Source organism: Lepidothrix coronata, unplaced genomic scaffold (assembly GCF_001604755.1).
Source record: "Lepidothrix coronata isolate B3197 unplaced genomic scaffold, Lepidothrix_coronata-1.0 Scaffold31, whole genome shotgun sequence".
Lineage (NCBI taxonomy): Eukaryota > Metazoa > Chordata > Aves > Passeriformes > Pipridae > Lepidothrix > Lepidothrix coronata.
The window spans coordinates 1995133-2020629 of NW_016690211.1; the positions used below are offsets into that span (position 1 = coordinate 1995133).

At 37.0% G+C, this 25497-nt stretch overlaps 1 protein-coding gene across 1 annotated transcript in view; it reads left to right on the forward strand.

Moving 5' to 3' along the window:
• Positions 1–2392: 2392 nt before the first annotated feature.
• The window catches only part of SLC1A3 (solute carrier family 1 member 3), a 65599-nt gene continuing 42494 nt past the window's right edge, over positions 2393–25497 (forward strand). The window contains exons 1-3 of the mRNA XM_017811350.1: positions 2393–2557; positions 4219–4493; positions 21710–21847. Of these exons, the coding sequence (XP_017666839.1) occupies positions 4313–4493; positions 21710–21847 (319 nt within the window). The 5' untranslated portion in view covers positions 2393–2557; positions 4219–4312. The remainder of the gene's footprint in view (positions 2558–4218; positions 4494–21709; positions 21848–25497) is intronic.

Here is a 25497-nt window from a genome sequence, read left to right on the forward strand (position 1 = left end):
GTTGCACCAGTGACTGCTGCTCTGTGTTACTTACAAAACCATCAGTGTTTTTGTATATTTTTAAGGTTGGCAGATCCAACCTAAAGTCTACAATGTGTCTAGTAACATTTAAGTTGCTCTTCCTAGAAATTAATACTACTGAAAATACTACAGATAGAAGTACTTAACCAATAACATTTTAAATTTGTCTTTGTCGTAGTATTAAATGCTGCATACTAAATCAGTTAAATCTATTGTATATGTCAAAGGAAATTCCAGTGCATTTTAATTACATGTGTTGCCGGGTGACACTGTACTATGAACTTATTTGACTAATTTTTTTTGCTACCCAGGGATATCTAAAATACATGGGGTTTTATAATATAAGGGATAATACTTTTCCTACAGTCTAATTTCTCTATATCACCATCAAAGTTATAATCAATAAAAGAAATCAATGTGAGGAGAGGAAGAAGGGAGGAAAAAAGGCAGAAAAAAATTAATATATTGCCATTAAAGCTCTTAATATTCTATTTTTCTAAGCGCTGTGTAATAATATCTGTTGTTCACTGAGAGCTGATAAAAGTATCACTACTGAAGTTCAGAAGAGCTGTATGACTGATTATTGTCTATTTTCATTTTGCCTCACTGCATAGGTAATCTTCTTACAAGATTATCCTCATTTCTCATAGACTCCTTTATTAATGAGAGTATTAAATGATGAAATACTTTTGGATCACCTCATTTGGGGCCTGACTCCTGTCCCATTAAGGCAAGTGGATCATTACCATTCATAGGAACAGAGGGCAGAGCCTATCTGGGAGGCTTTGCAGAAAGCATGTCATACTCCAAAAAGAAAGATCAAATGAGCAGATCACTAAAGGCCAAAGGTTAGTTAAAAGGTCATTTCCCATCTACAGACAAAATGGTAAAAGTATTTAAAAACTGCACCACAAAAAAAAAAAAAAAGGAGATGGACACTTAAGCTGTCAGGTGCAAGAAAATATAGCATGTGTTTCTGTCTTTGCAACACAAGCTGTCAACATATTTTCTTGATTTTTTTTAAAAGTTAATTAATAACTTAATTTAGATGTTTACTTTCTTTCTGAAGTTAGACACCAAAGATCAAGATTCCATGGTACACAGTCAAATCTCAAACCTACGTTAATCATGAGAAAGCTTGGAATAACTGTAAGATTATTTTACTCTACATCATTATTTGAATCATATTCAAATTAGAAAACACTTTAGCAAATCCATTACTGTAGCTGTGTGGAAGTAAATCTGCTCTAATTTTATTTTGTGTCTAACTGTACTTCGTGTGTCTAGTACAGAAGTGGTTTTCTGTACACTTAAAATGACTTTTCAGGAAGTGAATCTAAAAGTCAACATCATCTATAAACAAACCTTTATAGATTGATATATATATAGATTAATTATATATTTAGCATAAATTTATATAAATTTAGATTTACAGTATTTCTCTTATAAGGAAATACACTTAAAATCTCATGAAAGATCCACTGAAATATAATTATGGAACATTTTAACCTGACTTTACCAATGTTTAAAAGGGAAATGTTCCTCTAAAAAGTAAAGTTCTTTCGGAATTCCCCTGGCTCCCCCCAGCAAATATCTTTTCAACACCACCGACTTTGAAATGCTAGAAAAACTGAAGGCCATTTCTTTCTCAAAAGTGGATGTTTTATGCTTTTCCCTTTGTCATTCATTCTCTAGCATTGAAACAGGCTGAATGGGGGCTTGCTATCAGTGAGTTTAAATTGCCAAACAAGAGGCAAGTCTTATCGTGTGTTTTGAGTATCTACAAGAAACATACAAAGAATTATAGTAGATCATGTTTTTCTCTATCCTTGATAATGCTCCAGTTGCTTCTGAAAGATAGGTCTGGTTCACCACCTTGGGAAGAGTAGATCTTGAGTAACTGTCTTTAAGAATTACAAAATACGTGATAACCTCACACTGTGCCTCTTTCCAGAACAAAGTAGCATGCTTAGATATTTTATCATTAAAAAAAAAAACCAACCAAACAAAAAACAACAAAACCAAAAACCACAGGAATAGTGTTATATAATTATGTTTAGGCTTTTCAGATATCCAGTCTGGAATGCCTAATAAAGAAGCGCTCCAGCCTCCCCTGCTCTGTGTGTGTGGGATCGTTCAATTCTTCCCGGATCCTGATTTTGCATTTCTAACGAAGCTGAACCGACAAAGCGTGAAAGTGGTCTAAACGGAAAAACAAAGAAAGTGACCCTGCTTTCACTGTGCCAAGACTAATCAATATTCCAGGAGCTCCGCTTTCCCCTCTCTGCTGATGTGTGGTTTGGTGTGGGTTGGGTTGGTGGGGTTTTTTTTCCTTCCTCCCCCCCACCTCCCCAAGCGCTGCGCTCACAGTCTCCTCCCCTTCCTTAAGTTACAGTGATAGTAAGCTGTCGTATTCCCCAACACGTGCAGATTGTTTGTCCTGCTCGCCGGGCGCCGCAGCTCCGTGGTCTCCGCTGGGAAGCCCCCGCTTTATCCGTGACCACCGCGCCCTTGGAGCACGGGCAGGTCCGAGAAGGTGAGCCCACCCTGTCCTCCATCGCGGGTTTGAGGGGGAAGTCCGCTCTCTGCCTTTGTATCTTACTTAATGCAGCGGTCCTTTGGGCTCTGCCCGTATTCTTTCTTGGTTTCGATGTAAGTTACACAGGACAGGTTAGCTGCGTTAAACGTCCTGGAAAGAAAAGGGGCTGGGAATTATTAAATTTTTTTTTGTATTGTTCTTATTTACGAAATATTTACAGTAATTGTTCTGAACAAAAAAAGAAAATCCTGCTTGTACACAGTAGTCGTGTCCAAGGTAGAATACTCACTGATTTAAATATGTAGCTCATTCTCGGAATGTTTCCACTCTCTGAAGAAGCAAAGCTTATAGTGTTCTGTTAAAATTCGGGGAGGAATATTGCACTAAAGTGCCAATCTTGAAACATATGGTAGAAGGAACGCTCAAATACCACCAAAATAAACTTGTTACGACATGAATTTTCTTTAAAACATGCGGATTGAAACCTCTGTGTATTTATATTTTAAATGCTTCCTTAAAAAAAAAAGGTATTTAGGCAATTGATTTATTAAAAGTAAGATGTGAAACTGCTTGTACATGGAGAGAGATGAGAGACTTCAGCAAAAGCACCTAACTCAATGCATTTATTAATTTCTAATTTCTTCATAAAAACATGCCAGTGTATTAACTAAGACTTCAGAAAATGGAATTCTCTGTGTGGAAAATACTGTTGAGCAGGCTCCATTATTAAGCAAATTCATATCCATCAGCCACCAAAGTCGCACAATTTAAAATAGAAAATAATGTCTTAGTGAAAAACTTCTATTATTAAACCATTTTAAGGTTGATTCAGTGTGTGATTTCTTAAAATCAGACGTGGTGTGAATTTTGGGTTGTCCTGCACAGGGCCAGTATTTGGATCCGATAATCCTGATGGGTCCCTTCCAACTCAGTCTGTTCTCTGATTCTGTGATATATGTCCATAATTGCTGTCAGGCCAAACTGAGCATTACTTTACTCTGCAGTGTGAATCTGAAGCGACAAGTTAAGTGGTATGTTACCTCTGATGTTCTACAGATGCGCTCGGGGTAGTTTATAATAGAGTTAAAAGATGAAAGTTATTAACATAAAACTGTCAAAGTCCTATCTTTTAAATAGTGGTTGAGGGATAAATAAACTGTTCCTGCTGCCTTTTGCCATGTGAAAAAGAGGAACTGAGCCAATTCATTCAATCATTTAAAAATATCTGAAATGCAGAATATTTTAAATGTACCAATTTGAGCAAAATATTTCTTTCTCCAATGGTTAATGTGAAGGTGAGCTAGATTTTTTTAAAAAAAACCCTGATAAACAGGTTAAAAACAAGTCTGAAAGACAGTTTTAAACACTGTAACACATTAAGTTTCATTCAATTTTACTGATTTTATATTAGTATATCACTAGAAAATGGCAAGAAAAAGAAGCTAATCCTGGGTTTTGCAGCATTGCAGCAAATCACGTTAATGTCTGAAGACACAGGACACCTATCTGATTGTATCAAAAACTGCAAATCAACAGCTTAGATGTTACAAACAATTCAAATTTTACTGAAACATGAAGAATATTTGCTTCCATGTAAACATATGGCTTATCATTCCTCTAAAGTCTTACTGCAATGTTTGATATTTCTTGTCTTGCAGGTTTCTCCAGTACCTCCCACTTCAAAGAGTCTTCCACTTTCCTGAAAGGATATTGATAGAAGTTAACTACAAAAGAAAACTTTCTGCAAGATAGATGACTAAAGGTAACGGAGAAGATCCGAAACCTGGAAGTAGGATGGAACGCATTCAGCAAGGAGTCAGGAAACGTACACTTTTGGCAAAAAAAAAAGTGCAGAGCATAACAAAGGACGATGTTAAAAGTTATTTAATGAGGAATGCCTTTGTGCTCTTCACCGTTGTTGCTGTGATTCTTGGTGAGTAATTTGTTCAGTAGGAATATTCTGTTCTCCAATGTGTTTGACAATGATGATGTGCCTGGGCGATTTTCATTACAAATTAGTTCCCAAATTCTTCACTGATAAGAATGTTCTGGCTTGGAGAGTTTTGGCTTTGACAGCTGCATGTTGAATTTTTAAGGAAGAGCCATTTAGTTATTCTAGTTATTCCTATGAAGAATTTTGGTGAAAAAAACCAAAACCCCAGCTGTTTTATGGATACTTCTCTTAAAGAATTAGATACAAAAGCTGAATTGAACGTTTTCAATTATATCTTTTACCAAAGCCATTTACAGAAAAAAGCTCAAAATATAACTTTTATTTACCTAACCTATCAAAGAATTAACACTTTGCAATGACAAACAAAAATTCTCAATTAATGAAATGAAGAGACATTTCTAAGCAAAGGAATATGATAGAGTTTCAGTCTTTTCAGTTTTCCCTTGATAAATGTAAACCTAAGTACTAAATGCAAAGGAATTAAACCTCAGTACAAGTTTATTCTCTCTCAGCCACTCACAATCTTACACAGGTATCTTTCAGGTGTAATTGGGGCAACAATGGCAATGTTACTTATTCAAAGGACCGAAAGATAGCATCTGATTAAATGCCTTCTAAGAGTATATGGAGAGGAATCCAGAACATCAAGCAGCACTTAGATTTGGAATGCACCAAAATGTAAATTTAAAATATTGCTACATCCTTTCAACTAACATTAGAAAGAGAATCTTCTGAGAAAAACATACAGTTTTTAAAACTACTTTTCCTTTATATGATAACATGATCACTTTTGAGAATTTTTCTCCAACTACAGATTTTCTAAATGGCACCATATGTTTCATGAAATAACCGTTCTTTACAGGGTGAACAAGAACTTTATGACTTTACTGTACTACACTAACTTTTATTTTCTCATTAGTTTAAAATATAAAAGTGTGAATCTGCTCTTGATAATGAAAAAGCAAATGTTAGCACCTAAATATAAGGGTATATATCGTATGCCTAGGTAGGTCTTCATAATGCTGTTCTATATAGATCTTGCTGTGTTTCTTCAACTCTTTTAGGAATTGAAATTCTAGGGCTGTACCATTATTGTTGTTTGATGGCACATCTGCAGTGTTATTTTAAATTAATTTCAGATTTCATGGTCTTTTTCTGGGAGACATTTATATTAATGTGCCTATTGGTAAAAATAAAGTACTTTGTTTCCATAACAGTAATGTCAGTCTTTCATACTTATCAGCAGTATTTGATCATAAGTGTTTTTAATTCCCGAGAATTTTCTCAATGTAAAAGCCTATTAATGTCAGGGCTTAAAAAATTAGATGTTTTATCTACAATGGTCAGGAAAGGCAGAGCAAATAAAGCATGTTTTGAAACACTGTCCAACCTCAAAGAAGTCAGTCCTTTGATTGTCACCTTTCCATACTGCATATGACCAACATGCTTTTGCAATTTTTTTCACTGTACTCTGCCTTCAGTGTGGCTCCCATAAATTTGTCAATGTGTGAAATGAAATGTAGATTGTACAAGTGTTTTTCTTGTTATTACATGTTCCAATTAGCTTTAGAAGACCAGCGACAACCTGCCCACAGCTCCCCTACCACCTACAGCAATGGCAGAGTATCAATAGGGCTGGAACATAAATTGGAGAACTAAAGAAAACATGCAGCCTAGGATGAGCCAGCTGCTCCAATTCTGCTCATTAACCTATAGACATATCCAGCATAACACAAGACAAAAAAGCCTTCTCGTTACTCTGATGGAATGCTCAACATTTTTCTCACATTTGTTATTTGTGGTGTAGTTTTGCAGTACTTGTGTATGATTAGAACAGTAAGTTCACTATAAATAGTTCTTAAAAGGTAAGATTTGGGGCTTTTGAGAGTTTTTTTGCTGTTGTGAAAATATTCAGAAGTAGGGAACAGTTGGCTAAAGAGTTTGGAAAACACTTGGTGGTTGAACTCCATCTGTCTAGTTTGGCAAGGACTAAGTTGTTATCATCACTCAGTTGTTTGGTGGTCTGTGGAAAATCAGATGGTGGGCTTGATCCCTTTCCTAGCAGACAGTAATCAACATTGCAGAATTAACCTACCAATTAGCACTACTGGCTGTCTCATTAGACGTGCCTGGATGTGAGTCTAGGTGGAAATCAAACTGTATTCAGGCCTGTGTTGAACGATTTACAAGAAATTATGCTTAATGCTGTGTAACCTAAACAGACAGATGACAGTTTTTGGGGCTGTCAGTCCAGGAGTTTTCATAGAGACCGAACTCAGAAAATGCAAAATTTTAGTTTAAAGGGAGCAACATTTCTTCAAAGACATTTCGTTCACATCTCTTTTATCAAGTGATTGATATGGAAAAGCCTTTTTTAATAGAGCGTTTCCTATTTCTTTGCTGAACAGGATTGATGCTGGTGGAGGTTAAGTTCATAAGATTAGTTTCAGGACTAATTTATAATAGGCACTTGAGTGTGTCTGTGGAAACTTGCACTTTGGTATGAAGTGGGTAGATACAACATGCAGTTCTTTGTGTTGCATACATATATTTTGCAGACATAGTAGAGTTATTCTGGCATTCACATAATAAGATGAAATACAGCTATTTACACTAATTTCTGCTGTTACTCTGATTCTAAACTGAATTCTAACCTGCTACAGTACCAAGTCAACTAGTCATTTAAAAACCTATTGATGAAGATGCGAGGAGTTATTATTCATTTTGAGAATTGCTTAGCACTAGTCTCTATTTCCCAAAAACCTCATAGAAGGTCCTTCTGACTTCACCTTCTTCATAGGCAGGGTCTGTCTAGCACATCGTCATAATCAGTGTTACCCTTTTTAGTGAAATTTAAGTTCTTTCAAGACCTTTGAGAAACTATTGAGGAAAGCAGGGTCAATAAATGACTTATGATGCAACTTTTCAGATTCTTCTGGTACACTTAAGAGATATTAAATTAGTTTTCTGCAGTCAATCTTGTCAAGACCCAGTAGATGAGAACAATTATGTGAGGCATGTTTGGGAAGTGGGCCACTGGTAAATTCAGAACATCACGATGACCAGGAGCAATTTAAGGTAGGCTAGGGAACATGGTGGCTCATGGAAAATCTGCAGGAAGTCTTTGAAGTGCTGGCCAAATTACTGGCAAAATCTCAGGCAGTGCCCTCTCTCCCACGCTACTTAGAATCATCATCCTGTCCCCAAAATGCCTTCCTTTCAGATACCCTTCCATTATCAGACTATGTTGATTCTCTGCTACTTACCTCCCATTTTCCGAAAAATGCCACAAGAGTCCAGACTTTACTCTGGCAGGACTCCTAAATGCCAAAGAATCTCCTGTGGATTCTGAACTTGTACTGAAGGAAAGACCGAGACACAGAGAGCTGCTGAGCAAAGATCCTCAGAAGTTGTTCACAGAGAAATACTGTTTTAATTGAGGGGCTCAGTGAAGTAGAGGCAGGTTGTGAAGCAAGTATTATAAAAAGCAGTTTCTGCACAGTTATTAAGCCATTATAGCTCCAATTTGTTAGCTAAAACCCTTTACACTGCCAGAGTTTTGTGTTGCAGTTGTCTGCTGGAACATTCAAGGGGGATGGAAGTGGTTCCAGTTCTGTTTTCTGACTACCTGTCCACTGAAGGGAAGGCAGGACTGGCTGTGTCATGGAAACCAGGCTTCTGTAATTGCCGGCAATCTCAGAATACATGTGAAATTAGATAGGCCCATACAACATCTGTTCTGCAATAGTATGAACCATATGGAAGAGTCCAAAGCTTTCCAATGGCTGTACAAAAAAACCTAGTTAAAAGTACGGAGAGAAGACAGGAGAGATGAAGGCATTGCCATTTGCCCTTGTCCCTGAAAAATGTAAAATGTTAAATAAAGCCTATCTCAGCAACAGTCCTGGTCTGAGCAATAGTTTAAAATGAGACCTAAAAGGTAGAAGTCTGTAATACACAGATAGGCAAAATCCTGGATAACAGCCACAGAAAGGGCAGTTTCTGGTGTGTTGAAGCAACATCTTTTCTGCTGTTGACAGATCTTCTGTATCCACTGAAGGCTGAAGCTGACATTCTCAGAGAAAGGTATTTGATCCCATTATACATTGACATTGAACACTGAGATAATGCCTAAGGCAGCCTTGGTAAAATTTGCATGAGAAAAAAGCAAAAATCCATCACTGTAGGAGAAACAGCTGTGGGACTTGAGTTTGGGGTGAGAGAGTATGTTAAAACATGAAGAGAGAAATGTGATACCAGAAAAACCCAATGAGATATATTCAAGAAAATCAAGATAGTTCGGATACAGCTAAGGAGAAATTAATTCTTTTGTGCTGAACTCAGAGGCTGACTCTGCCCCAGTGTTCTCCTAAGGAATCTGCCCAGCACAACTGATTTTTCACTGAGTGACAAAACCTTCCTAAGTAATATTCTGAAAAAGTTGCTAATCAAAACCTTAATTTATTTTTGAAATATAAAATAGTTATAATTTGTGTGAAAAACCTCATAAACAGCCATTGTATAATTCAGTGACACTTAAAACTTCAAAAGAGATTATTCTTTTCAGAAGGGAGAAAAAAACATAGAAATACAAAGAACTGTAATTCTGTTATTAAGAACCCAGTAATAAAAGTCAGACTGTAAATATGAGCAGTACTCTAGTTTAACAGTTACTTGCAAAATTAAATTATGTTAATATATTATCACAATGCACATTTCTTACCATTCACTCTGGTGTTACTGAAATGAAACGGCACTGATTGTTCGACTGCCACACATGGCAGAGAATAGCAACAATAAACTTGGCTATCTTGAGAATCACAATTAAGTGTTCTGGAGAGAGCAGCTGTGCATATATGCACAGTAAAAGATGCAAAGTGTGCTGAGTATAGACTTAGTTTCGTTTGCTCTAAGTTATCAAATTGCTAAGTGGTGCTCGAAAGTAGTATGTCTGAGTGGTCATAAAATGGTCCAGAGAAACATCCATTCACTGCACTCTTCTTACAGCTTGTGAACAGGCAGTGGAGATTCTCGAAATTCTGTCTAGAATTTATTTGTTTTAATACTGCTTCTTACAAATCATATTTGAAGGCTGTCCTGGGTGAAATGCAGCGTAGTAACTGCATAAGACACTTAGGATGTGGTTTCTCAGAGATTTTACAAGAAAATTCTCTGAATGCCAGTAGAGTATGGCCATCCTGTTGTCAGAAAATATGATACGGCTGAAACAGTGGTCATCTCAAAGACTCAGAAAAACTTTGGTGTTGAGCACCAAAGGGGACTGAGAAAAACATTTCATCATGAAATAAACTAGCGTTAGGGCTTATCAATCCTTTCCATTTTTCAGTAGGCATGGACTGTAATCGCTATGGTGACTGCAAAGCAGCACAAAATCATAAGCAAGGTGCCAGTGGTTTGTATGCTGAGTGAATGTTTAACATTGTTAGATTCTCACCTGCACTTTAGCTGTTGTAAAGCTGGCATGACCTGTCATCAGCACTGAAATGCTTTTGGGTTGGCCACAATGAAGGTGTGGTTGAAGACGGCATTTTCAGTTGTTTATGAATTCCTGAAACTTTCATTCATTTGGCTTAAACTTCTCACACAATTTCTTGAAATAACCTGGCATCTGAAAGTTTCCAGGGATTATATGATACCAAATTAAAAAAAAGGGTTTATAAAATACTTGTCTTTTTAGGTGAATCAAGATAAAGGGCATTTGAAAAACTATACAAGAAATCCAAAATTAAAAAGACCTAAACAAATGCATTAGATCTTCTAGATGTTAATAAGGTTGCTATAAAAAAGTGAGATATAAATGCTAGGATTGTCATAATTTGTACTGCAGCATAGACTTCTAGAGCTGTAGCTGAGACATACTGATTTTTTATATTTTCATTAAAAGAAAATCAGATGTTTTGGAACTACCAACTGTATAAAATAATCCTTTAGTCACATTAGTTGTTGTATATCTTCTGTCCATCCTCCCAATTCTTTTCTTTTACTGTGCATTTCCTTCAGGTTTTGTATTTAATTCCATTTTAGATTACAGTTCAATAATCTTATAGTAAGTAAATTTAAAACAAGCCAGACATTTAGGTGCTGGAGCATGTCCAGAGTCAGATAATGAAGCTGGGGAAGGGTCTGGAGCACAAGTCTGACAAGGCGCAGCTGACGGAGCTGGGGGTGTTTAGTCCAGAGAAAAGGAGGCTCAGGGGGACCTTATCACTCCCTACAACCACCTGAGAGGAGGTTGTAGCCTGGTGGGGGTCGGCCTCTTCTCCTAGGTAACAAGCAATAGAACAAGAAAACAGGCCTCAAGTTGCACGAGGGGAGGTTTAGATTGGATATTAGGAAAAATTGCTTCACTGAAAGGGTTGTCAAGCGCTAGAACAGGCTGCCCAGGGAACTGGTGGAGTCACCATCCCTGGAGATGTTTAAAAGATGCGTAGATGTGGCACTTGGGGACATGGTTTAGTGGTCGAGTTAGCAGTGTTGAGTTAATGGTTGGACTTGATGATCTTGTAGGTCTTTTCCAACCTTAAGGTTCTATGATTCTTTGGGATTTAGCATATTTTGTAATATATTTGTCCCACAATTCAGTGTAATGTGGAGCTTTGGAGCAATAAGGCAATGCAAGTGATAATTTAAAAAAAAATTAGTAAGAAGCCAAGAGATTTCTTTCTCCCAAACCAATGTCTGTGATTGTGTTGTTGAAAGAATATGCTATGGTGTCTGCATTGTGTATTGGAGAACAACTAAGCTCCTCAGCAAGAAATTTTAAATTATTCATGGATACAACAAAAAATGTATGGTATGAAGTAGGGAAGAAACTATGGAAAATAGTGAAAGAATAAATGGAATTTATTCCAGAGAAATTTTACTAAGAGCTGGATTATTCCATTAATTTTGTCAACTCCTCAGACTTGAAGCTGTAGAGATACTGTTTGTGCTTTCAATCAGCACTGTGAAACCACGGGGTGTGTAACCTTTTAAAATCCATACAAGAGAAATTTATTTTGATGATAGGTTTTATAAGACTGTTTACAATAAAAGAGTGAAATAATAGGTCTGATGAACTGTACAATAGGAAAATAATTAAAAGCCATAAAAGAGGCAAAGAAAACCAGAAGGATAACAGGAGAATCAGGATCGTAACAAAATGTTACTGCTACTCATATTATGGTTGTTCTCCTTTCCTTTAACACCAGTTATATTTATCTTTTGAATTCTCATTCAATTCTCTACATTGAAAAAAATGCATTATCATGCTTGAAATTTGACATGCATATGCATTTTCTATTAGCATGGATAGATGATCATAAATGAAATTCATCTTGAGAGTTATAAAGTGTGTGCTTGTTTTTTACCATTTACTGTAACTTGGCATAACTGAAAATTGATTTATTAAAAAAAAATGTATGGAAGATTGGGCTCAAATGTTAAGCATTATTTACACTGGAACATAATCTGATCCCTCAAGCTGTCTCTAGTAAATGCTTTGGTTTTACCAGGCACAAGGACTAAATGCAGAAAAAGAATAAAATTGCCTTTGTATTACAGTGGCATTACTCAGGGAATTCCTGGGAGTCCTAACCAAAGGTAGTTGGTAAATAAGGCTACTGCATATATTTTGATGTCTTATACAATAATTTTGACTTGGGAATACATACGTCATACAGACATGGATGTGCAGTTTAGTCCTTCAAAGCCTAAAATATAAGGAAAGGAAGCTGCACATGGAATCCAGATCTCAGAGCTGTGTGTCTTTTTAGCGCATGATCTAGAGCTGGAAGACTTAAAAGGTGATTCCACAAGTCCACAGCCTAAGCACGTAACTGCCTAAAACGTGCCAGGAGAAAAATAGACAGACAAACAAACAAACAGGCTTGCATTTCTACTCCCACACCTTTCTGAGTGAGTCAGGACCATGCCAGATATTTTTGCCCAGTGAAGATCCAGAAGCACAAGAGCCATCACCTTGAGAATAGTGTCAGCAGCACTTGATGAGTTGGGTTATTCTTTTCCTTCCAAAAGGCAAGTTACAGGAGGATGCACTTCTACCATTTCTTTAAAAGCTATTTTGTCAGGCAGGAGGAGATTCAAGACTTCTAAAGACAGATACATATGCCAAGAGAGCAAAAGGCAGCATCGTGTTTTAACCTGACGGCTAAAATAACAGGGAGCCCCCAGGCTGTGAAGTGAACCTTTGAGCAAGAACAGGAACGCAGGGCATCCTGAGTCCAGATTCTGTGTGTGTCTGTTTTGTTCAATTTTTAGGCCCTCAGAACTGGGAATTAGGCAAGTAGATGTTTAGGTCATGGCAGTTCTGAGAAAAACACAAGCAGAATGGTGAGAAGTGAGGAGTCTTCCAAACCAAACAGAGAAGTGCCGATTAACTTTATAGATTTCCAGATCTAAGCTTTTTTATCTGGAGGGATTTTAAAGGTCGCAGTTTGGACTCAGGTACTTACTGTGTAATTAAGTATTGTTCCAGGTGCAAGTTTCCCTGTGGTGGTTTTGTGACCTTTAAGACGGGGAAATTCTACCATTCTGAATAACACCTAACAGCGAGAAGAGAGGTGCCATTACCTGCATGGAGGCTACGTCTAAATTAATTGTCATGAGTTAACTCACAAGAAGTTAGGCATGATACCTCTTTTTAATCGACTGAAATAAAACAATTCCGGAAATTCATGTGTTGAAAGAGGCTGTTGGCTAATAAACTAAATATACGGAAGGTTCTAGTTATGAATAGTTTCTGTGTCATACTAGGATGAAGTGGCTCAAGTAACAAAGTCAAATAGCTAGGGGTTGGAAGCATCCTAGCTGTCCTTTTCAGAAGATGCTAACATGATTCCAGGAATTTCAGCCATGAAATTTCAGCCTGATTTCCTTGTGGAAAGAATTCACTGAACGACAAATCAAACAAATAAAGGGTTACGGTAATGCTTTCACCTAGTATGGCAAAAGTCGTGTGTTCTACAACAGGAATTGCTGCTTCTCAGTCTACCCAGGTTGCTTGCATGTCTCAGCAAAATGCTGGATAGAAAAGATTCTTTAAAATCTTTTAACAAAGTTTGCCACGTGTTATGTTCTGTGAACCAAAGAGATCTGGCATAGGCATATCTTGATTCAACAAAATACTTAATCCTCAGTGGCAAACATGTCAGTTACGGATTTGGAATATCAGTACTGAGCTAAATTAACAGGTGGTTTTGTAGGAATTAAAAGCTGGGCTAGCTCCGTAGAGATAAGAATGCATAATTTGAATGTCCTGCTAACGATGGTGTAAAACTGCAACGGTGGTGATGGTGATCCGGCAGCCTAGCCTACAATGAACTGTTTGTAGTGTATGTCTAAGCTGGAATTTAAAAAAACAAAGGCAGATCTCAGTGTCTAAATTCAGGCTCTTGGTTACTCTACAGCAGAAGTTCCTCAGAGTAGAGCTCTGTTTTCTGTGCGTGTTTGCACAAAGTTCTTGGCCGTGAGGGATCTCAGTCTCATTGACTGCAATTCCTCAGTGATATTATAATGTAAAAAAGACAAAATAATATGGATGGGCAGCTGTAACTGTAGTAGGGAAAAGCAGAATTCAGTGCTGTTAAGGAATATGTCAGTTTCCAGTTGAGTTAAAACAGGAACAAAAGAAATGTAAAGGCAGGAAGGGAATTGTGTAAACTTTCAGAGAGCAGCTTTCTTATCTGTTGGGATCTATATTTTATGGGAGTAGATACATTAACATTAGTCAAGCATGTGAAGCAGCAAAGTAAAGCCAGACAGGAAAGAAAGAGTTATTACAGTAACTTTGTAAAGCACTGAATAGTACCTTAATTCTAAGTAATACTTCATAAAACATAATCTGACATATATTATGAATGCCTGATCTTTTTAATATGCATAATAAGACATTATTCCTATATTTTCATGGCATTATTTGCTATTTTTTGCATTAAAACCCCATTCTTTCTATAGGTCAGAGACTAACAGGAGTACATAAACTAGGCATAGTTTGTCTTTCAATGAAGTCTCTTATCTCAGGATGCAATTGGGAATAACATTCCTATTCCATTAAGAACAGTCTGCTTCAGTGCCAGCAGTGAAAACGCTTCTTCATTCCAAATCCTCTACAAATGCCCTGCTATTGCTTGTCTTAAAAAAAAAAAAAATTAAAAAAAAGAGAGTGAGAGGGAAATAAAAGATGAGAAATTAGAAATAAATACAGAAACCATTCAAGGACATCAAGGGAAAAAATAGAAAAAAATTTGAAGGCAAACAGAACTAGAAGTTGGATAAAAAGGGAATGATCTTTTGGACATGTTCTCAAAAAAAGAAAATTACTTCCTAATTGGGGAAGAAGGGCGACTGAGCCAAACAACTAGAGATGAAGGGAAAAAGCGTATGAGTCTAACATTGGAGCAAACAAGTAGCGAGGGACAGATTTCAATGATTTCTTTCAAAACTTTTTAGCAGCACTCAGATGCTGCTATATCCTCAGATTTGGTGTAAGAACTGTCCAGTTTAGGCAGTACCTGATAAAACAATGATCTTAATTTTCTAGTTATCTATCCTTCTTCACAGCTTTAGACTCCCCATTCCAATTGTATGCCCTCTGTCCACAAAAATCCAAGGAGGAACTGCTGTGTCTGCAAATAAAGGCAACATGCAAGTGAAGCTATAAAGGTGTTTCAGGTATTCAGGCTCCTCCAGAGATAGGCAGAGGGTTTGAGTGTCTTAATTTTGAGCTGTGAGCTGAGTATGTCTGTATCAGTGTTAATCTAGCTCTAAAGGCCTGTAAAATATGTTTATTATAAAACACCTCTGGATCTTTGCAGATTGTCATGGAATAGTGATGTTAGAATTCTGGTGTGGTTTTTTTTTGGAAGGCAATTATCTCTCGCAGGACAAAACAAGCCTTCAGGGTCAGGTTCCAAGGGGCAGGTGTTCCTGATGGACTGTGGCTGCACTCACAGTCTAACTGTGGCTCTGTATCTCCTCAGCAGAACTATGAGCACCGTGGCACTCTTGTCACCCATAAGCAGAGGTGACAAACTCACTCCTTCAATGCAGTCAACAGCTCTTTGACATCAATGTGACTCTTACTTCACTATACTTTTGCTTTTCTCTGGACACATTTTTTTTTTTTACTGGTCCCAGATCTTTTCTGTATTGAAGTCATGGCTAGGATATCTAGTTCTTCTACAGTACTTCTCCCGTGACTCTCCTTGCAATATCTCTCAGGCAAAGGAGAATTAGCTGCTTATGTCCAAATTAACCCATGTTCCACTTCAGCATAGACATCTAATGGAACAACTTGGAGCACAGTTCCTTAAGCTCTCTGTTGCAATTGCATCATGCAGTTAAAACCTGATATTTAGGTTCAAAAAAATGGTTTCAAAGGGAACATACTTCCCTACCTTCATAGGAAAAACCAGAAAGCAATGAAGGAGTGTGCGATACACTAGAGAGTGAGGATTCAATATAAAATTATGGAACAAAAATTATGAAAATCTAAATTAAGCATTGTGTGGTTCTTGTGGCAAGCAAAGAAAAAGATTAGGAAAGACTGGGGTTTTGTCGGCAACTTAAAGTAATTCTTATCACTAGAGAAGTCATTTACCTTTTTGTCTCAAGTAAATACAGTTGTGGACTTACCTGAAATTGGTTGCTAAAAGAAAAGGTGTCAGAATAAAATGGTAAATTAAGCAGAAAAAAATGACCCAAAGAACAAACCCAGTCATTCCAGAGCTCTGCAGGAACATAAGAATGAAATGGCTGTGCAGCTAACAAAAATATACAATGTCCCATTAAACTGGTACAAGCCTGATTCTCTCGATGACTGTAGCCCAATTTCTGTTATAGAACAAAATGTTACTTGCTTGCTGATTACAAGGTTTTCTGGAACTGGACTATTAACAGCTGTTACTTTAGTGCACTATTCTACCTAGTTTAAGGTATTTTCCAGTTATTTTTTAAGTTTTCTATTTCCTGCTGTAAAAGAAAAAATGATTTGTACCTTATTTATCAGTATTTTGAGATTCACGGTAAAAAGAAGAAGTGTGTATAACTCTCAGTAGTGTGTTCTGATTGAACTGGCAAGCACTGATAAAGAAAAGGCTCCTCTTACACCATCATTGATATAACACCTAGTAATTTCCTCTTGAAATATGTTCGAGTGATGTTTGATCAATTAAAAAGTAAAACTGCTAGATTTTCCTAGTTTCTTTGTGAAAATACAGCAGAGAGCATGGACATAGTAAAAAATATTAGCTCCAGATAATTGTGTGGTATTAATTCCTGTGTGATTCTGAAATAAGAGACCAGAAGCTCGTAAGAATTCATTTTAATAACTTAGACTTAAAATTATTAATTACTCGAAGCAATGGAAAAAGCAATCGTCTCTCTTTATTAAATTTTTCTGTCTAATTCTTCTGAGTGGGCCAAGGAGGAGGATAGACATAAGCTTCCCTAAAGTTCCTGAATGAGCATTTAGATGTGGGTAAAGCCCCATCTCTCATCTTCTAAGAGTTATGATTCCTTTTTTTTTAATTTTTAATTGATGTGGTGTTTTAAACTCATGTAGGTGTGCAACTCATTTCATCTATGCAACAGAAAGAATCGTGTGAAACAGCTCACTACTATTGTGGGACCGAGGCATTTTTGTACACAGTTAAGAACTTAATTTTCTCCATGGAGGATTTTGAAGTTAATTTTTAAATTCAATTTAGGAAATTATGTAATTCTTTTTTTTAAACCATCTCCATAATGCATGTTCCTAAAAACTTAATATTACAAAAGTATTGTTGTCTTGCTACTTCAAATCCTGATTTTATGGCTCACTTCATCACATTTTGATGTTAATCCATTTAAGAAATTTTATATAGAAGGCTTCATGTTTCTTAGCCATTACAGGTATATCCATAGTTTTGAAAGTCTGATATGAAGTCTTTATTGTTTCCTTCCTGGTACCCAGCATCTAGAAGTGAAGACCCTAAGCCATTCATTAAAGTAATTCTATTTTTGGAATAAGGAATTCCAAATCATATCTACCATTTTTGTCATTTTCATCCCTTTACCATCACTTCCAGAATTATTTTCACCTTCTTCTCCTTTCAAGTTTTAAATCTTTTCTTCACTGTATTCATACAGATTGGATTTTACTTTGAACATGTATACTGGCATAAAAATATAATAAAATTGTTTAGTTTAAGGATTGTTCTGATTGTCATCAGGATTATCTGCAAATAAATTTTTCCATAAACTTGACTGTATCACTGACAAGAATACCTCAAGAATCTTTTTACAACTTCAATCTCATTTGGTTCATCATTATGAAGTGTATAAATTATTTAGTAGTATGGTTCTATTATACAAACTATAGACATGTATACAATTCAGCTTGTTAGCTTAAACAGGCACTACTCATTTTTGTCCAGAAAAAGCCTAACAAATTCTGTTGAGAAATCTGCTCTTTCCTGCAGTGCAGAAATGGTACACCATTTACCATTTGAGAAGTCAGGCTCTGATAGTGCTGATTAGTTGTTCCTTTGTGTTACAAAGGGTAGACAGAAACCTGCACAGCAAGTTGTGGGAGCTTGTTTCACACAAGGCTTTGTTTCATTACAATTTTCAGAATTAACCTGAAATTTGAAACTTTTACTGAGAAAGGCCAGTTCTAATATTTAATCTTCCCTGTCTTGATTATGGACAGTGCTAAGCAGTAAAACTCTTACTGCACACAAAGTATGGGATGGTTGTTGGAATACTGCACACCTTCCAAAGGTTTAGTACCTCCTAGCAGGTCTTGTTTCACGGCTTTATTTTGATGCTTTGTCATTGCGTCTGTCTTTAAATCGTCATTGTGTGCTGCTATCTAAGCCTGTGAATGTTGATTCTAAGAAGTTATCTCAAAGAAGACAAAGCTACCTTGCCAAGTTTGACTTCTCTGTTTCAAGAACACAGTTTTCGTTAACAAAACTTTGTCAGACAGGATGTAATACCCAGTATCTAGGGATTTAAAATCAGAACAGAAAATAATGTCCAATCTTCGTTTAATCTAAAATCAGGAGAGACTGGTAAAATCATGCTGTTCTGCTTTCAGCAGCACATGCTACAATGAGGAAATAATTTGCTTGAATTTCTTCTTGAGCTGCTAAGATCACTGTGTGAACACAATTAATTTTCAGAAATATCTGTGAAATAACTGTTACCATATGTACGTTACAAGCAGGGAAACTGAGTCAGAGAAAGGTTCCCATGTCTTAGGCGTGATTGCATACAAATTAATAGCAGTGCTAAGATTAAGGCTGAAGAATTAGTAACTATTGGGTGTTTATCCATTTCAACAGAATACACTACCAGGGCACATTTTTTTCGCATTGCAGAAATTCTTTCTGTAAACTGTAGTGCTGGGCAACCCTGTAGTTACGCACAAAAAAAAACCCGATAATTTTTGGCTCAACAGGTTTGCACAGAAAGTTCAGAAACTCACTCTCACTACCAATAATATTCATTCAGACGGTCATCTGGTTCTCTCTTAGGTAATTTCGTACTGCTTGGATAGTAGTGGAACAGATAATCAAGCCCTTATAGCATAGCATAAGGACTAGTTCTTATAGCAGCCTCAGAAACCCTTACCAACCTCAGCGAGGCTTTGTACTAGTGCAGGGATTAATTCATGTGGAACTAATTGCAGAACTGTGGCCTAAGTGAGAAACTAGTCTAGCTCTATTTGCTTGTTATCCAGTTGTCAAAATGTAGTGCTCATTAAGTGCAGAAACAAAAGGTCCAGATGGATTCTTTATATCTGAGAAATGTGTTTCCCATATGAAAAGAAAATAATGAGTAACACTGCAGTGGAATTTAAAACCTTATTGAAAAGAAGGGAAACTCTTAGGCAGGTCTTTTAAAAAAGACTAATTCAGAGGCCTTTCCTCTGTGCATTTTATGATGTAATTTTACCTAAAAAAGAACCATTTATGCAAAATGCACTTTGTCTACCTGAGATTGTAGAACATGAATGAGACAAAAACAGATGCCTTCTAGTCCTGCTGCTCTCTTCCATAGCATGATCTCCATGCTTGGTGCCAATTGCACTCTAATCACTTTTCTCTCATTTTGTAATTCAGATTTTCTGTTTTATGCAAGATATTTCTGGATTTGTCTAGTTTAAACAACCTGCTGAAGTCCCTAAATCATGATCAGATAGATAGAAGTCACTAAATTGAGAGATACAGCTGTTTCCTTACGTCAGCAGATGTCAATAAGCTAGAGTAGGAGGTATAACAGCATATTTTAACCAGCAAAATTTGGCATGAAGATATTATCTGCTCTCTGGATGTACCAATCAAAAATATGATTTTAAAGAAGAGCAAAACCACAAAGTGATTAAGAATTGGAACTGTCAGTTTCCAGAAGTGTTCAGCGGTACAGAATTTTCAGGTTGGACTCAAGTTCTAACAGGATCTAGAAGGGAGTTTGAATGCTCTGCTGCCTAATGTCACTGAGGAGGCAGTTTCATGGGAAGTTTTAGGAAACTGAAGTCTGGCTATCTGCCAGAAAGGGCAATCCCACTCTTCTTCAAGGCACATTTCTCTCTGTAAAGCTACCAACATTTGTGTAACTGTACAAAAAATTGCCTCAGGGAGTTGACCTGGCTAAAAATTAACCCAGTAAAAATAAATTCTTTATGCAGCAGGACCAATCTTCTGATCCAGCTTTCTATACAGTCACAGTTAACCCAAACACAAGTACTAGACGGTGGGGTAGAACATGGAGTCATGGAGTCATGAATGGGATGGATAGTTGAGTTTCACCATCTGTATAGTTAATGTGTTCCAGATAAAGCCATATGTTGTTTGACTGGATGTAGAAGATGTACATCAGATAGGCACCAAGCCATTTAAAAATTACAAACTGCAATTGGTTATATCAGTTAACCAAATAACTAACTAATATGCAAGTAAAGCCAAGTATAGGACAAAATCTACAAAGTTGTAGGTGAGAAGTTTATGTTGCCACACATCAGCCCATCTTTGGCTTCCATTTGTAAATGTATCTCAAGCATCATTTATCTGTTCACAGAAAGATGGATCCAGGCATTCCCTTAGTGTCCAGGCTTTCCCATTCCCTGTCCCTCAGGCATTGAGACCCACCACTTAATCCTCTAGTAGGACCTTCCAACCCTGATTAGCTGCTTCTTTGCAAATGCCAGTGTTTCTGAAGGTAGGAGTGTGTAAAACCACCTACCTCCTGCTGATGTTTGACTGTGAAAAGACCAAACCACAAGGGGATTCTCAACTGTGTCTGTCCTGGTTATCTCCTCCCATCTGAAGCACATCTGCAGGATCAGGCCCCACAGAGTAAACAGGCATGGACAAGACTTCTGAAGACTGGTAGCTAGTGCGTATACGCATTGCATATGTGATCACACTCAAAATCCCAGAATTCGAGGCACTTGGCTGTAGTAGCAGCGATTGTTTCCTTTTCATTAGTGCTCAAGATGTACCTTTGACAGTAACCCAGATTTCAAAAAACAGCAGCACAAATAACCTTCTGAATACCTGTCCTGGTTCTGGCCAGAACAGGGGTAATTTTTGTAGTATCCAGGAGGGGGCTTGGCCTGGACCCAGGGGTTATTCTGTATCCACCCACCTCATTTTCTGGGGACAGGAGGAGGGGTTTCTGCAGGGTCACAGAGTGTGGCAGCACAGTGGGGTGTTGTCAGGGGTTTCTAGGTGGTGAGCAATCATTTGTGAATCCTTTGACTCTTGTACACTTCGTTATTAAAATTGTTCGTTTTCTTATTTCATGTCTGTCTCCAGTAAATTGTTCTTATCTCAACCAGTGATCTTTACCTTTTGTGCCTCCAATTCTCCTCTCCATCCCGCCACAGAGGAGGGGCAGGGAGGGGACAGGGGTGTGAGTGAACAACTTATGGTTTGGAGTGTTTTGCTGGGAAGACTAAATTGGAGAATACCGCTCCTAAACTATGACAATAACTTCCTGGCTTCGGTAGGACTACTCATATTAGTAGCTATGATACTGGAGAAAGAAAATCGGGACTGCAATCTGGGGTGTAATAACAACTGCATGTTACAATCAGATGTGTTGAGTAAGTACTCTATAATTATTCATGTTTAGATGTTACTACTCCTTTAAAAGAGTAAGTAATGATATCTTTTCCTTCTCTTCAGGTGTAATCCTTGGATTTTCTCTCCGATCATATAAGATGAGCTATCGGGAAGTGAAGTACTTTTCGTTTCCTGGAGAGCTACTCATGAGAATGCTGCAAATGCTGGTTCTGCCTCTAATTGTTTCCAGTTTAGTCACAGGTAAACTTGTAAAAACAAAACACGCTACACTTTTTCTGTTCTTTTAAATAGTTACATAAAGATGCACACATCAAAACACACAAAAAAATGAACATTCCATGTCCTAGCAGTGTTATAACCTGCAGAAAGAGATATCACTGGTATTGCTGTTTTAGAGACAATTGTAATAAGAGGTTTGAATTAATACACAGAGAAACTGAAAGATGCTTTTCTCAATTCCAAGACAGTCTAACTGTATGAGCTACTATATGTAGGTGCTATGAAACTGACTCTCTACTCCACTCTCATCCTACTTTCTGAACAGATACTTCTTCCAGAATGTCCTATTGTTATCAAAGATAATGCATCTCAAAAAACTAGTTCCAAAACCCAAGAAAGTTGAAACTATTGATAGTAGGCAGTAACACATGCTTGTAACCCTTGATATATAAAACATCTGTCTAACTTGTAATCTTTTGGCATCAGATTAGAAAAAAATAGAATCATTCATAGAATCACAGAATATGTTGAATTGGAAGGGACACACAAGGATCATGGAGTCCAACTCTTAACCCTGCAAAGGACCATCCTGGGTTGGAAGGGACCTAAAAGGGCATCTCATTCCAAACTTCCTGCCATGGACAGGGACACCTTCCACTAGACCAAGTTGCTCAGAATCATATCCAACCTGGCCTCGAACACTTCCAGGGATGGGACATCCACAGTTTCTCTGATCAACTTGTTCCAGTGCCTCACCACCTTCACAGTCAAGAATTTCTTCCTAATATCTAATCTAAACCTACCTTTTTTTAGTTTAAGCCATTCTCCCTTCTCCTATCACTACAAGCCCATGTTAAAAGTCATTCTGCAGCTTTCTTGTAGGCCCTTTAGATACTGGAAGGTGCTTTAAGTTCTCCCCAAAGCCTTCTCTTCTCCACACTGAGTAAACCCAAATCTCTCAGCCTGTCCTCACAGGAGAGGTGTTGCAGTCCTCTGATCATTTTCATGGCCTCCTCTGGACTTGTTCCAATAGGTCTGTGTCCATAAGTGATAGATGGAATAGACTGGATAGTTTGTAAGAAACTTCATTCCATCAGTTCTGTTTCTTGTCTTCTTGTCAGCAACTGTATTAAGCTTTGAAAGCTCCTTTCCAAGTTGTTCCTTTACCTAGTGATATAATATCTAATTTCTTATGATGATGTGTGCCTTGTGCCTTGACATTCCTCTTAAGTTTCATGAAGGACCTCTCAAATTTGTTAATAATGTTCAGGATGTACCTGTGATGTATTTATTGTACCAATTATTCAAAGAAAAGAAAGCGTAGACTTCATGCTATCAACAAATAGTGGTACATCTTGGAGAACTTAATCAAAACCACCCACTGCAGTCCTAGGCTCTAAAATACCTAATACACTACCTTGATTGTCAGAGGATCCAGAGACTATAAGTTCTCTATTTCACTGATTTTCAAATATATTAAGATCTCCTCTTACAAACACAAATGAACACAGACTCACATCTTCACAGAAACCACAATTTCACAGTTACAAAATCATTTGCCTTCTCATATTTCAAGGAGAAAGTGAAACTTGTTTCTATACACGCATATTATATGGATACTGAAAATTAAATGAATACTAAAACTAGGGAGAAATTTATAAATTTTGTAGGGGAAATGGTGGTAGGTTTTATTCCCCACCAGTGTCTTATCCTGTTACATGTTATATCTTCTTCCTATCTTCTTGTCCCTTTCACATGTAGAACTCCCCAGGTTGGCGGGACATTGATAGAAGAACCATTAAAAGCAGAAAGGGATTTACCTTTTACCCTTTTCCAGTGTTAGCTGAGACTGGCACTGCTGCTCTATTTTGCAGGATTAGTTATTGCAGGAGAATTTATCTGACCAGTTCTCAGGTCCTCCTAATCTCCATTCATATTGGTTCTCTGAATGAGCTCAAGGTAAAACAGGAAATTAGGCAGGTCATCCTATACAAGGATTTGAATCGATTTTCAATGTTCTAAGCAGAAACACTTGGTTCAAGTGAAGATCAGAAAATCCACCTTAGAGAGTCACGAGTATCACAAGGAGCTGGCTTTTTGATAAAACAAGTTCATTGGCTGTATCACCAGGTCTCAGTAGAGATTTTGTGAAATATCAGAACAATGAGTTTCTAACTAATCCTATTCTGAAAAAGCATTTCATTCTCTGGATTCAAACAATACCCTTCTTTTTGATGGTTGTTTTTTTTTTACCTTTAAAATCTCTGGAGGCCTTTATCCTTTTTGTGCCCTTTTTTCATAACAATCACTTCCTCTGTTATAGAAAGGCATTCGGCAAAGAGAAATCTTGTCTATCTGGAAGATTTGTCCTATTATCATACAAGTGCCTTGCAATGTTAAATGGATTATTCTTAGAACTTCCCTTTGAAGTACAGGCAGTAATTTTCAAGGTGAATAACAACATTTTAAACTTTTTTAGTGGCACAAGGAGCAATCCGAGAAAACTCAACTCACAAGTTACAGATTTAATTCTTTTTAAAAATCATTCAATACAGCAAGACTATGTCCTTTTTTATGGGCATTAAAGATATTTCACAGTTTTTTGCTGAAAAATGTGGAAAAAGCTGTTTTCTACACTGAACAATACCTCCTTTAGCATACAAATTTGTTTTTTTTTTTAAAGATGCTTTTACATATTTATTGCAGAACTCTCATACACAAGTAAATATACAGGTATTAGTGGATATCTAAATCATAATTAATGATAACCATTACAAGTGTGCTACTGTGCAATTTTAAGTACACTTGAATTCTTTTTTTATACACTGTAGGATAATTCATTGGATAAAAGTCTTATGGTTCTCAAGTCAGTCTTAAGACCACTCGGTATCCATGAAACAGATCTCTTATTTCCTGTATTTTGTTTGGCAGAGCAAAGTGGATGCCTTTTAACTAACCTCAAAAGATTGCTCCAGGGTCTTCACGCTGATAACATACTTGCTTTTTCCAAATGTCAATTATTTGAATAAACAGTTTTCTGTTTGCAGGTATTACAGTGTCTCCTAGATATAGTGTTCTGGATTTCCACTTGTAATTATGCAAAATGTGCTGAATATAACTATATGGCAATATCAGAACATAGAGTCTCTGAGACATTAGAAATAGGCTGGGGATGATTATATTCCTTTGCAAGTGTTGTGAATGTCAAAGAAATTAGAACAATAAAATCAAAGCAATAGTTATAGAGGCCATAAAAATAAACTTTCAGTGGTGAAGTCAACCCAGTCATATTTCTCTGTCCCGTGTTTTGGTACTGTCATGAAAGAAACAATGCAGAATCACATACAGAGGGTTTTAGACACATTTGCCTTATGACTTACTATTATTGCACGTGGTTCAAGCAGGTATGCAGTTTTCTCTATGAGATTCTATCTTCTGACGTACATGTTACCAGGCATGTACAAACATCTGCTTGGGAGAAAATAGAGGTTATTTGCATACCATTCACCATCTTTTCATGTTTATAGGAAAATATGATTATGTACTTATCTATATTATTTATCTCTTGTGGTCTAGACATAAATTCACCTGCATACTATGTGTTAGTCTTTATTGCCTACAGTCTTTAAAATGAGAGAACTCCTAAGTCATCATTCCCAGTCAGTTTCTCT